The sequence below is a fragment of the Drosophila teissieri genome, chromosome 3R (assembly GCF_016746235.2).
Source record: "Drosophila teissieri strain GT53w chromosome 3R, Prin_Dtei_1.1, whole genome shotgun sequence".
In the NCBI taxonomy this organism is placed as follows: domain Eukaryota; kingdom Metazoa; phylum Arthropoda; class Insecta; order Diptera; family Drosophilidae; genus Drosophila; species Drosophila teissieri.
In genome coordinates this window covers 24,850,863-24,864,066 of record NC_053032.1, presented here as the reverse complement: position 1 = coordinate 24,864,066, position 13,204 = coordinate 24,850,863, and the positions used below count along the sequence as shown (strand labels likewise).

General features: G+C 41.6%; 1 protein-coding gene across 2 annotated transcripts in view; it reads right to left on the bottom strand.

The window, feature by feature from the left end:
- The window catches only part of LOC122622632 (ETS-like protein pointed), a 58,628-nt gene that overhangs the window by 24,825 nt on the left and 20,599 nt on the right, over positions 1–13,204 (bottom strand). Inside the window, exon 1 of one of the 2 annotated variants that reach the window (XM_043801221.1) lies at positions 98–275. The exons of the other annotated variant lie outside the window; for it this stretch is intronic. Within the exon in view, the coding sequence (XP_043657156.1) occupies positions 98–275 (178 nt within the window). Of the gene's footprint in view, positions 1–97; positions 276–13,204 lie in introns of those variants that run through there. 2 annotated transcript variants of the gene reach the window in all.

Genomic DNA, 13,204 nt, shown 5'->3' with positions numbered 1-13,204 from the left:
CAAAAACAATCACAGCATTAGAGAAACATTATAATAGAACTTAAAACTTGCTTTGGATAAGAAACTATGAAAGAGCGGACTGTAAACTTTATCGAACCTTTGAGCTTGCTATGATTGGTGGTCAGCTGCTGCAGCTTTTGGCCCTTCAGGTGGAATTTTCCCGTAAAGCACTGATAATTGTTGGGCAAGAAGGTCTGGTGGTGGTGGTTATAGTTTGCCGACCGCAGCGGCGGCAGCATCCGACTGTCATTCCAATCGATCCACTCATTGGTCATAGTCGGGCCAATTGAGATCTTGTTGAACGTATGTAGTATGTAGTGTTTGTTTACGCACTGGGTGTCAGGGGTTAAAAAGGGGGACGGCGATCGTACAATTGATCTTAATTGATTGGTGCGGCACAATCTTGACCCGAAATGTCAGTGAAAGTCGCGACCCTTTCACAGCGCTCGAATCCGTCAGATACGAATGTATCTTGGGCGTGCAATTGTCGCGCCTTAATTGTGGTAATTGAACGTTAATTGCATATATCACAGCACCATTTAGCCATTAACAGATTGTCAGCATTAGCAAACGGGTTTACAGAGCACACACAGATGCACACAAACACACACAATCACACACACACGGACTCCTTTCTTGAGATTTATTGAAATTTGTTCTTATTTTTAATGCAATAGATAGAAACAAAAGACGAAACGGAAAAATATATTTTGTAATTCGCTCGTCGTTCGTTCTGTGTATCTATCGGATTGCTGGATTTGTGAAACCAAACTGAAACGAAACGATCGTATCCGTAGCTGTAGCTGCATATCCTAAGCAAAACGAGCGAAGCGAAGAGAGACAGAGCGCCGGAGAGCGCAACAAGTGGGAACGGAACTCGTAAATCTCGAAACCCTCTTGCGGAACGAACTGGAATTCATTCATAAAACGATGCGTGTGCGTGTGTGTGCGTGCGTGCGCTCTCTCGGCGGCGTCTGTGTGTGTGTGTGTGAGTGGAAGTGTGCGTGTGTGTTTGGAACGGAAACGGCCATCATCAGAGCAACAACAAGAGCAACAACAACTACAGCTAGTAAAACAACAACGCCAGGTTGTTTGTTTAGCCGAGAGTAGAAGGCAAAAAGGCAACGAAAAGACAAAAAAATAACAAAACACACAGACACACGAAAAAATTAAAGCAAAAAATAATGCAAGAAAGAGAACAAACACAAATAAAGCAGGCAGCACTCTTTTTCGGAACATTAGCAACAGGTGACCAAATGTGCGATTATACAGGGTGTAACAGGTGCGCCACATAGAAGAGTGCTTCAAAAAGTCGGCATTACAAATAAGTATAAATCTTGTTTAGTTGTTTAATTACAAGCTAAAAAGATCTAGAGTTCAAATGAATTCGATAGAGAATACTACTTTTATAACTATGAAATTGAAAGCAGAGAACAACTGTGATCCTTAAAACAAAATAAACTAAACTTTACAAGTTTTTAAAAATTATTATATGTATTTTTTATTTATCCTATTGCAGTAAGTGGCTTGCTTTTTGAGTTTCTGGTGCACTTCCTATCTTCCTGTTTGATCATAATTTGTATCTTTTTCTTTTTCGTAATTTTTTAACCAGATTGTGCAGCACATATGGCAAATCTACTCATGTTTCTGCCCCCTGCAATGACTCGAAGAAAAAAAATGCCCAGGCACACAGGCAATTTATGAATGAATTTCTTGTGTTGCCTCACACGCGCATTCTTCTCCAAAGAAACTCCAGACAACAAAAAAGAAGAAGACACCGATATTGTAGTAAGGGAACGCTTCGTATTTCGAAGATACAATACCTCAGGCGATAGGAGCAACAACAACAACAACAATCGATCGAGACGTCGACGTCGACAGAGGCCGCTTCCGCTGCTTCCGTTCGATGTATTGATAGGGTGCAAGCGAGATGGCTAGATGCCGAATGGCCAGCGGGGAAAAGAGAGAGAAAAGGTGGCCAGGGCTAAGGAGAGGAGGATAAGATAAAGCTATTATTATGATGACTACGCGACCAGGTAAATTTATGAATGGGATACGAAACGAGAGAAGACGAGACGAGACGGGACGCGAAGCATTGACTCCGCGGCTTTACGTCTATGAATGAATTGAAATTACGTGCGACGGCGACGGAGAAGGGAAAGGGGACGGGAAAGGGGAAGGGGAAGGGAGATCATTTGGTCATTATCACAAAACCGCATAATTGGCGACAAATGCAGGGGAAACCCTTTGGCTTTATCTACGCCACGACGTTTACCTGAACGGCACCGGAAAAAATAACTAATCTACTTGGGCAGATTGTCAGAAATGATCCAGAGAAATCCATTTCATTATCTAGCATCTTCAAGTAGTTAATGAAATGATATTAAGCATTACTATTAGACTATATACACATATTTCATCTTCAGTTCCTTTCTATTTTTTTACTTTTTATATAACATCAACATGCTTACTTCCTAACCCATAGAATAAGTTTTTCAATTCTTTCAGTGTATGTTTCAGTCCCAAGGTGGGCTGCGTGTTAAAGAAATGACTTCTCATAGCCATGAGTATGGGCTCCGTACATATTTGGCATTGCATACATATGTATTATAACAATTATTATGACTTGTAGTCGGTAGTAGAAGTAGACGCGAGGCACTTCAAAGCCCAGCACTTACAACTCGAAATTACAAAACGTCTGTGCGTGTTCGAAATTCATTATGCGATCCGTCTAAAGTCGACGAGGGGATCCAACCATCCAAGTTGGCGCACCTTTGTGGACCTCTGGGCCACACACATGGCCAGGGATCTTTCAATTGGAGCCACTCCACTCCACTCCAGTCGATGCGCTGCGGTTGGTAATCACAATCACACGAGGTGTTCATTGTTCGCTCCTAGTTGCCTCACTTTTTGCAGCTCCACTTGGAAATGGGTCAATCACGCCGACCACCAAGCAACAAGCTCCAAGCACCGCCCGTCTGTCTGCTGTCTTCTTAGATCACGAGATGGACCCATCCACATCCAGATCCACATCCACATCCACATCCAGATCCACAAACACGTCATGGTGTCTTAATTCTAGCTGAGATTCCCCTTGAGCTGCCTCGGATTACTTCAGTTCTGATTAATTTCATTTAATTTATTTAATATTTATATTTGCGCTGGGTGGCATTTGATTTAGCTGATAAATATGCATCTCTGCAGTGGAGGTAGGCTTAATCCATGGAGTACTTACTCATAAGCTTATGACTTTCTATACTTATAGTGGAACAAGAATCTAAGCAAATATTTGAAACATTACTAACCACTTGTTTTCATCTTTATCAACTAGGAAAGCTGAGAAAATCGAGAGCTATGCCAGTCAACTTTTTAATAAACTCGCGATTATTTTTAGATTTGCTACGAGTAAAGACTCAGACTCAACGGCGATATTGAAGTCACGTAGTCCACGGAAGGGAAGCTGGTGCATTGCAAGTACAGATCCCTTTAATGCTAGACGTTATGGCTACGAAATGGCAATCTATATAAGACCATTTTGTACCAGGCACCCACTTTAGTCTTAGTTCATCGGGCACTACGTAAATGGAGATTGAACACTGTGTTGGTTGTTTGCGTTTCGTGGGTGGACTCGTGCCAATCTCAAAGTGTGAGTAATTGCGCAATTAGCACACGAGGGTGGAGAAATCTTATCGCAATTCCTAGAAATGGGACTCGAAAGAAGTGCTAGCTGAAATTTATTAGTGCAGGTTATTTTTGAACCCATTACATCTTATCAGCTGCAGACCTGCCTCCCGATAACATATGAGCATCGAGTGTGCCGCCAAGTAAGTTCATTCATAAAATGTGTGAAAGCGATCGGCGTATTTCTGCGCGTAAGCGAGAACAGTGAAGTTCTATTTCCGTTTCCTGTTGTGATCAGATCGTTATCGTTATGCGATAACCGGAGAAATTTCAATTTTAATGGAGTGCCTGATTGTCGATTCGAATCGAAACGAATCGAATCGAATCAAAGGCAATTGAAGCGCACACTTAGCGTTCACCTTTCCACCTTGCCTCAGTTCACCTGAAGGCGCAACAAGCGGCACGCAATTTTCTTCCAAGCGAAATTGCACCGGAAAAACTGACTAGAAACTAGTGGAGAATTTAAGTGTGAAATTGAAACTTTTATTAAAATAAAGTGTCTCTAAAAGCAGTCTCTTGATGTGTTAAATATTTAACAATATTTGATGGCCTAAAATATATTTAAGAAATGCTTTCCCCAAGTGTAGTAAAAGCCAAAAGGCAGGCATCGAAAGTCTGACAACAACTGACAACAACTGGCAACCACAAAGGCAGCGAACAACATTATTAAGTATTTGCCATTGACTTCCGGTCGTTAGATATTTCATTACCAACTTCGACTTCAACTCTGGATCCCTGGAGGTGGGCTGCTCTTCTGCCCAAGCTCTTCTATTAAATTGTATAATATTCCGCCTTCCACTAGCCTGGGCGGTCTCGATGATGGGCTGCTGGGTAGGCGAAAAGATACGAGATGCAATCGAGACCAGATGGGCAGGCAGCAGATTCCCAGTGATGGCGGTGTAATTATGGCAAAATATATAGTGCAATCGATACCCGGTACTGTACCTTTATACATTTAGAATTTAATGAAAGCGTTTGTGGTATATGTAGGTCTTTGAAGGAGTCCTCTGTCTCCTAGCAGTGCTACCATCTTTCGAAGGTCCTTTGACATGCAGTCGGCCATAAACGATTTGCACCTCGGGCCAAACAAGGCAACTAATTTGATGGAAATTCCAACAGTTTAACTTCGATTGTCAGAGAATTTGTATGTGAGGATATATACGTAGGTATACGTAGTTGTATACGAGTGTGTGGGTTTGATGAACGCTTCTCATTTAGTGCTTAAATCGTAAATTAAGTCAATAAAAGGGGCGTCATCAGAGGAATTAAATAAATACAAATTCAAACAGAGGCAAAATGTGACAAGTTCTTGGAAAATGTTGTCAACATAAAAAAAGCATAGCCGCAAAATGCATCGGTCTGCTTAAGAACACAAAATACCCTGCAACATCATATATATAAATCTAATAAAGTAACAAATGTATTTTATTATAATTCAAGTTAAACATATTTTATAAATGCATAAGTAATATGTTTTTTAAAAGTACATTTTTTATATTTTCTTTTTGATTAAGAACTTTTAAAGCGCAAACGTATATTCCGGTCTGCAAGCTCTCGAGATCACAAGATTTCTTCGAATTCCGTAAATGCACCTTAAGTTTCCTTAATATCGGGAAAAAAAAGGAAAAAACGAGGAAAACAAACTTAAAATTCTGGATAAAAAATGGAAAGAGAATGGAAGACGGACAGGCCAACTGAAAATTATATTGAAAGCAAATAAATCAAATAATGTGCAGCCAAATTACGACAAAATACACATTCGAGTATAAATAAATATGTACGTATGCATGACAGGAGGAGTTTGGAGTTGGGCTCTTCAAAAGGGGGAGTGAGTGTCTCTGTGTGTGTGTGTCTCTGTGTGTGTGTGGGGGGAGTTTTCGATATAAAAATAATTGCAGGAATTGTGTGTTGTCGACGACGTTCGAAAGGAAAAAAAATGCATACAACAAAAATAAAAGGCCATATAAGAAAAAATCAGCGAGACGATCGGCTGCTTCTTGTTGCACATTTGCAGCTGAAACAGCAGAAGTAGAAAGAGAGGGGGCGCAGCAAGTGTAAAAGAGAAGTGCGCTGGCTAACAAGAAGAAGACGAGAGAGCTGCGACCCTGGTGGAAAAAAAAAAAATAAAAAAAAATTGGTAAAGATGGGGGGGAAAAGGAGAAAGAAGCGAGGAGTTGTCGTACGAAACTTACTACACCGGAAATATAAAATTACACACTCAACACTTAAATGGCATGTGTGAGTGTGCGACTGTGTGTGTGAGTGAGTTGCATGCTGCAGTTGAGATTCTTCGAGATGCGTGGAGATGCAGTGCGTCACGTCTACAGGGTGCAAAACTATCGAACCCAATTTGACCGATTCCCCATCCCATCTCCTTTTCTCCTTGGTTGTTTTTTATTTTTTTATGGTCGGCAAAGGGCAGGGAAACGCAAATTAATTGCCCAATTTGAAAGGTTGGTAGGTAGGCAGTCGGTAGTAGCCCCCATTCGACATTCAATGGACATGAAAAGTGTTGCACCTCAGGTGTGTTCCATAATTATGGGAATATTTATTTAGCCAACTGCACGAGAGGATGATTTATAAAGCGGATTATATTTATGGCATTTGAAGAGGGATTAAGGGTGCAAAACGGCGAAGAAAATCCCAAAATCAACAGAGTGAAATTTTGAGCAGGATATGAAAGTGAAGGGTCTTCAATTGGTTTATTGCAATAATAATATCAATCAGAAGATGATACATTGCCAGTTACATTGCACTCAAAACATTACGCCTTAACAACTTCAAATGTTAGTTTCCTAATTTAATTAAACATTCCCGAATATATAAAATTTTAATTGCTTCTTCACATTCAAACCCTTTGGAACGTCCTTTGTGTGCCATCGTGAGGATGGAAAGCGAAATTCGCAGAAAATAAAATTCCCACGCACTTGAACTTGAATTGTTCGCTGTGTTATTTTGACAGATTCGAATACACAAGTTCATATGCAAACATATATTAATGCTCTGCGCTCCAAATGGGCTGTTTAAAAAGACTCAAATTACACAGATACTCACACACAGACTGCCGAGTGCCGACTGCTGAAAGATTAACACACAATATGTCTGTGTCCTGCAGCTTTTACCTGCTAATGATCCCCGAAAAGGCCGCGCATACCCTCTCCTCGCTGCGGTCATGTCCGACTTGTTGCGTCCTTTGGCGGCTTTTGACCCCCACCTCCCCCCCTCCACTGCCACTGAATCTGCGGACCATCAAGGACTCTACTCGCTTGGCGTCTGTGGCGTGGGAAAAATCAGTCCAAAATTCGCTCCTTCTGTTCGGTTTCTCTTTTTTCCCCCATTTAATATTGTTTTTTATTTTTTTTGTTTTTTTTTCGGCAAAAAAAATATATTTCTCAAGCCGCGCGGAGATCTTGTCTCCCCCTTTCAATAATTTCTGCGCTGATTTTTCGAAGGGGAGCCGCCGCCGCTGTCTGGATTTCTCGAACTGGACTGAGTCACTGCAACAGGTAGTGAAACCCAATGGCTGATAACAAAGGCAACCCGCTGTCTAGTAGCCCTCGAAAGTCCTCAGACAGCTTGACCCAGCGATAGTTGTGTTTAGACTATGTACACATGTTATATGTATTACTCACTAATAGTAGATAGGCCATGGTTGCCTCATGACTCATTTCGGCCGATAAAGTCGGAATTTCTAGGAAACATTTCGAGCTTGGGCTCCCCTATCTCGCAGTTTGTGTCGCCAAGTGCTGTCTTTAATTTGGTTCTTTCAATTTTAATTTCATTCAATTAGCCCATGGAAATCTCACAACATACATACAAAACCAATTCACCAGCCTCCTTTTCGAGATCTCTTGTTTAATTGTTCTCTAAATTGATGGTGGGCGGACATGGACGGACACTTTGTCTAATTGCATTTATTCACAATGGTACATCAGCTTTCATAGTTTACAACGAATCCAGTAAATTGACCGAGCTTTAAGTGTGCGGTGGAGATTTTGATCGACAAGATCTGTATAAGATATTAGTGAAGATCTTGGGAAACTTAAGGATCGCATTCTAGAGTTGTACTTCGTGATGCAAGTTACACATATTTCAAGATGTGCTGTAATTTTTTGCGCTTTTTAATGCTTAACTATGAACGTGTTTTTGTGCCAACTTGGTTATCTGCAACCAAAAAACCAAAAGCAAGAAGTGCAAGCATACTTTTACACTGTAACTTGATTTAACCAAAATTGTGCTGATAAAAGTATGTTTTACACAATATTCTACGAAATGTTCCGCTTGAAATGCACTTCCGAGAACATGAAAATTACCAACAGACAATATATATATGTATGTATGTACATATATGTATCCGACATAACTTTATGGCCGCAATTATTTGACTCGAAAGTGAGAAACGTTTGGCAGCTATCGCCGGCTATTGTTGTTTTTTCCATCCACACTAGCAGCAGCGTGTAAAAATGTTTATTTAGCAAACGATCAACGGGAGAATACAAATTTATATGGACAGGCCAAAGTCAATCGGTGGAAATCCCCAATAACAATTGCAAGCCATAAACTTGATGATCAAACGAAAACTCTCACATTTTCGAGTGCGAGCGGGTGAGCACTATGCCGGCACTGGGTGCGAAAGAGAGGCAAGACAATGCCAAACGGAACTGAGATCAATCGTATGTCCCAGATACCCGAATTGGTTGGTTATTCTGGCTAAAAGCAAATAAATTCATTTTTAATATGCTCCAAGGAAACCGAATTCAAGGCAGCAAATAACGGCGGAAAAAAATGGTGTTTTTCAAATTTTTATGGGTATTTTGTTTCAACAAGAAAAACAACGCCCAGACATTAAAGAACACAAACAGCAGATATATGTATGTATGTATATATATGTATAAAAAGCTGGTAAAAGCTGAGAAAAACCGAAACAGACAGCGCGGCATTTTCAATTTTCGAAATTTACCAAATTTTCCAACTACTGCAATCGCAACTTCAACGGAACTTGTCAATGTTTACAAACAAACAAACACACTACCAATATACATATATTGTGTGTACTACCACATCGAATACCATATTATCTAAACCGATTTATATGAACGCAGTTCTTTTATTTTTTATTTTTTTGGCACAATAAATTCCCGGTTGCAAACATTGTTTATTTTCCGTTTTTGGGGGAAAACATCAAACGACAAACTGGGGAAAAAGGCCCAATGAAAATGTTAGAACAAAATATCCCACAAAAACTAAAGTTTATGATCGGTGGGGGTTATCTATATGCTATATATGTACTATATGCTATCGATTGTTCTTCCTGCCCGCCTCTTCCCCTAATTATGAGTTGTCTTGGGGGTTGGGGATATTCTTTGGGGGGTGGGGGTTGTGATGGTGTTTCTTTTTGGATCAAAGATCAAAGAGCTCGACTCCCGTGTTTGTTGCCATTGCACTCGGTTGTTAATAGCGGGTGGTGTGTGGTGGGGTTAGGGGGTTAGGGGGTGTGCTGCGGGGTTCGTACTAATGCCCACAAGGTGTGAAATAAGCTGGGGATCGGGGAGGAACGTGCAACATGCCGCGCTTGCAACGGAAGGCATCGCCGAATGTCTGATATCAAACAGACACTTTGGCAACTGTTTGAAGTGCAATCGACATACTCGTACTCGCGATCGGCACTCTATATATAGAGCGAATGCTTCCAAAAACGCTTCGGAAAAGATATGTTATGAGTGTTTTATGAAAGGAAATGTTTAGGCAAGTGATTGCTGATCTGAGCCGATCATTAAGTATAGGTTATATGGCCTATATGTGGCATGTATGACGTAGAGCCTGCACTTAAGGTTAACCATATATGTTTACTTCTCTCTTTCATCTTTTCAATCATGCAAATTATGGCAAAACGCTTCCAATTTCTTCCATTTTTAATGATGTTACAAATTATGACAGTTCATGTGCAAAGCTCTACGATTTTAAGCAGATTTTTAAACATAAATGGACTAAAGAAAAGTTGGCTTTACAAATCAGCAACTCTGCAATCAGTAATTCCCCCCTCCAAAGAGGTGTAATACTGAAACGATTGATTGATTAATTGACTGGCCAACGAATCAGCTCTTTCCGTAACGAACTCCCATAAAATCTTTGCCAAAACTATCAATTGACAGCGAAGGAAATCACAAATAAATCTATGGCCATCCACGGCTATATATATACAACTTTATATGCATGGCCATAAATCTCGAGCCAGATCATGGGGTTACAACAACAACAACAGCAGCAGCGAAATTTTAATCAACACTCATTAAGTCTGCAAGATCGCTGGCAATATAATTAAGAGAAATTAGATTTCCATCGGCGCTACGTTGACGTCGACCACAGATGATGCTTAAAATGATTATGATCATTGCGATCGTGATCGTGATGATCAGTTGCGATGCGAAGTGATGGGATGCGATTGGATGGACGACCTGTTGGATCAATGGACACCCAGAGCAGCAACAAATATCTAATATCTATAGCGCGAGCGAGTGGAGCTTTTCGTTGTTTAACGATTTTGCAATTCAGCTGTCGATCATTTCATTCATAAAATCTTGGCACGCTCGCACACACACTCACGGTTCCATTCACACAGAGCGGGGAGATCCGCTGATCTGGAAAACTCGCACATCCACATCCGCACATGCTGGGTTAATGCCAGTCCGTAAGTCCACAAGATCACCCCTCCATCTCTCCATTCCTCCACCAACCATGTCCACCAAGTCCACTAGCCACCCGCCGCTGCTCCGCTCGCTGGGATCGGTTTGGTTTCGTTTGGTTTGTATTGGATTGGATCTCCCCATCGGTCCACTACAAACGAACGAATGGTGATTAATTCATGTAGTGGCCGGTGGAGCCCCCTGATCTCCGCCAGCCACCTCCTTTGGCCCCCCAGGCCATTCGCCGTTTTCTCAATGGGAACTGGTTTCGTCAGTTCGACTCGTTCAGCTCAGTTCAGTTCACTTCATTCGATCGATCGGCCGTCGCTGGCGTTGTTGATATTGGGGTTTATGTTATTATATTCATCCTCACCTGATCCCCAGCAGCTGCTCATCCGGTCAATGTGAGAAAAAACTTAAAACAAACGCAACAAATTTCCATGCAGGCGGAAAAGTCTCGAATCTGAAATACCCTTTCCAAGCATTTCACTATCAGCAGTAGCTTTTAAGAAGAATATTTCTAATAAAGAGCTAACAGTTATAGAGCATGTTTATAATTTAATAAATAAACAGGGTAATAAACCAAGAACTGTCTTTAATTACTTTATAAATCTACTTTTCAGGGATGCTGCTTATAATAATAATATAGTTTATAGGTTCCTTTATAAAATCGTCGTTTATGTCTCGCAGGAATAGTTTATGGTATCCAATGATAAGGAAACAAGCCATGCAAAAAAAAGTCATGGCAGAAACGCATGCAACTTTTTCTTTTCGGGTTTGTTAGCAGTTTCTATTCGGACTTTAGCTGCAACATGGAGTTTGGAGCTGGGAGCTTGGAGCTGGGTGTTTGGAGCATGGAGAGAATGGAGCATGGAGCATGGAGAGCTGGGGGAGCCGATCAACTGGCCAGATATTGAGCAGTGCAAAGCGAGGCTAAGTGAATGATGTGGTGGCGTTGGGGAGCTCGAGACCGTGCCAAATGAAATGCGAAAGTTGCTGCCCGGCAATACGGCCATGCATCTATCTGACATTCAAATCGGCTTAGAAAACTGCAACTGCAGTGGTCAAGTGGGGTTTTCGACGGGACAGGCCAGGCCCAGGTCCAACCTATTTGCAGCATCCGCAGCAGCAACTGCAGCAGCAGCAGCAACTGCAACAGCAACTGCAGCAGCAGCAGCAAAGGAAGCCGAGTGGGCTGAGAAAAAAAACTAAAGCAAACTCTTTTTTTTCCCCCCAACTGCGGAAGTTTGTCAAGCACGTAAAACAGTTAATGGACACAGGATATGTTTCCGGGCCAAACTAGTTTCTCCGTCTCCGCTCGATTTTAGTTTGGTTGTTTTTGCTTTTTACCTGTCTGCACCCATCGAAGTTATTAATTATCAATTTGTTTTAATCAATGAATGTGTAGAAAACTGCCAGACCCACAGAGACCTGTTGTGGCTGAGAAAACGAAAAATGAATTGGAATCGAAAAACAAATAAAAACTAGTTCGTTCGTTCTGCGTGTATTGGCAAATGTTTGCCACGATTATGATGGGATGATACGAGTATCGTCTTAATTGGCTTTTAATTGCTATGGGAAGTTCGGTTTGATGTTTTCACAAGTTCCTCCTAATCAAATCAATGGTTAACGCATAAATTAGATAGGCAGATATCAATGGGAAGCGGCATTTGGGGTTATTTCAACCATTATTAATGCGGTCACTCACCCAATCAGAGGGGCAAACAACGGATCATAATCGGAAATAAAGTAAAGTTCAATAAAGTTCAGTATTTTAATCAGCGATTTGGCAAAGAAACGGATATATCTTGGCATTAATGAATGAAACGGGAATTGTTCCAATTTGTATTTAGGATAAACGGAAGAAGATTTCATCTGCAAACTAAGCTGTGAGAATGTAAACTTCTTGACAAAGTTCATCTTATTCTCTGCCTTTATTCCTCTCAAAAGCTATCCACGCAGAAACCAATCAACTAACCCATCGTAATCATCGTAAAAATGCGTAATTACCGACCACTCGCCTATTTAGAAGAATATAAATAGGAACAAGGACCCCGAGAAGCATTAAATCTCCTGCAGCTCGAGCGAGTTTTTAAAGCTCTCAACTTCAAATTAATTTAATTTACCAATATGAATATCAATAATTGAGCGTAACCAAAGAAAATTCCCCCAATAACCCACAGCTTTAATGAAGCACCGAAAGGAAGCGGCTGCACGTTAAAACCCATCCATGCACATGGGGCAGGAGTCCGAGTGGGTAGACTCCACTCCACATTTTAAAGCGCAAGATAAACACGAGCGATTGGATGCCGATCGGATCAGTGGTGGCTATCCCCAAAGAGCAGCTCCAAAGAGAAGCTGAAGCTGCGCTGAAGTTGCGCCGTCGATTGTCGCGGCTTACAACAAACAAAGAGCCCTCCTCTTGAGACCCCCATACACATCCCCATAGCCATAGCCATCCCCATTCCGCATCACCATGCCCCATCACCAGCCCGATCTCGAAATGATCGTGTAGAGATGTTCAGGCGGAGGCTGCGATGGAAAATACAGTAGCCGCGCAGTAGCCAGCAAACAAATTACACACAATTCAAACTCCAAACAGAAGATTTCACAGCATCCAGAGCCGAACAACAAGAACAACATTATTATCTGCTTTATGTCCAGAACGGAGACTGAAGAGGCTTGGCCTCGACGGATGGCGCTTCCAGTGTCCAACAGCGGCACTCCCCTTCCCCCTCCCCATCCCCCCAGAGTCTCCAGCTCCACCAACTCCAGCAGTTCACCATCAGCAGTTGAAAGAGACGATGATGAAGATGATGCCCCAACTGCGACGGCGGATG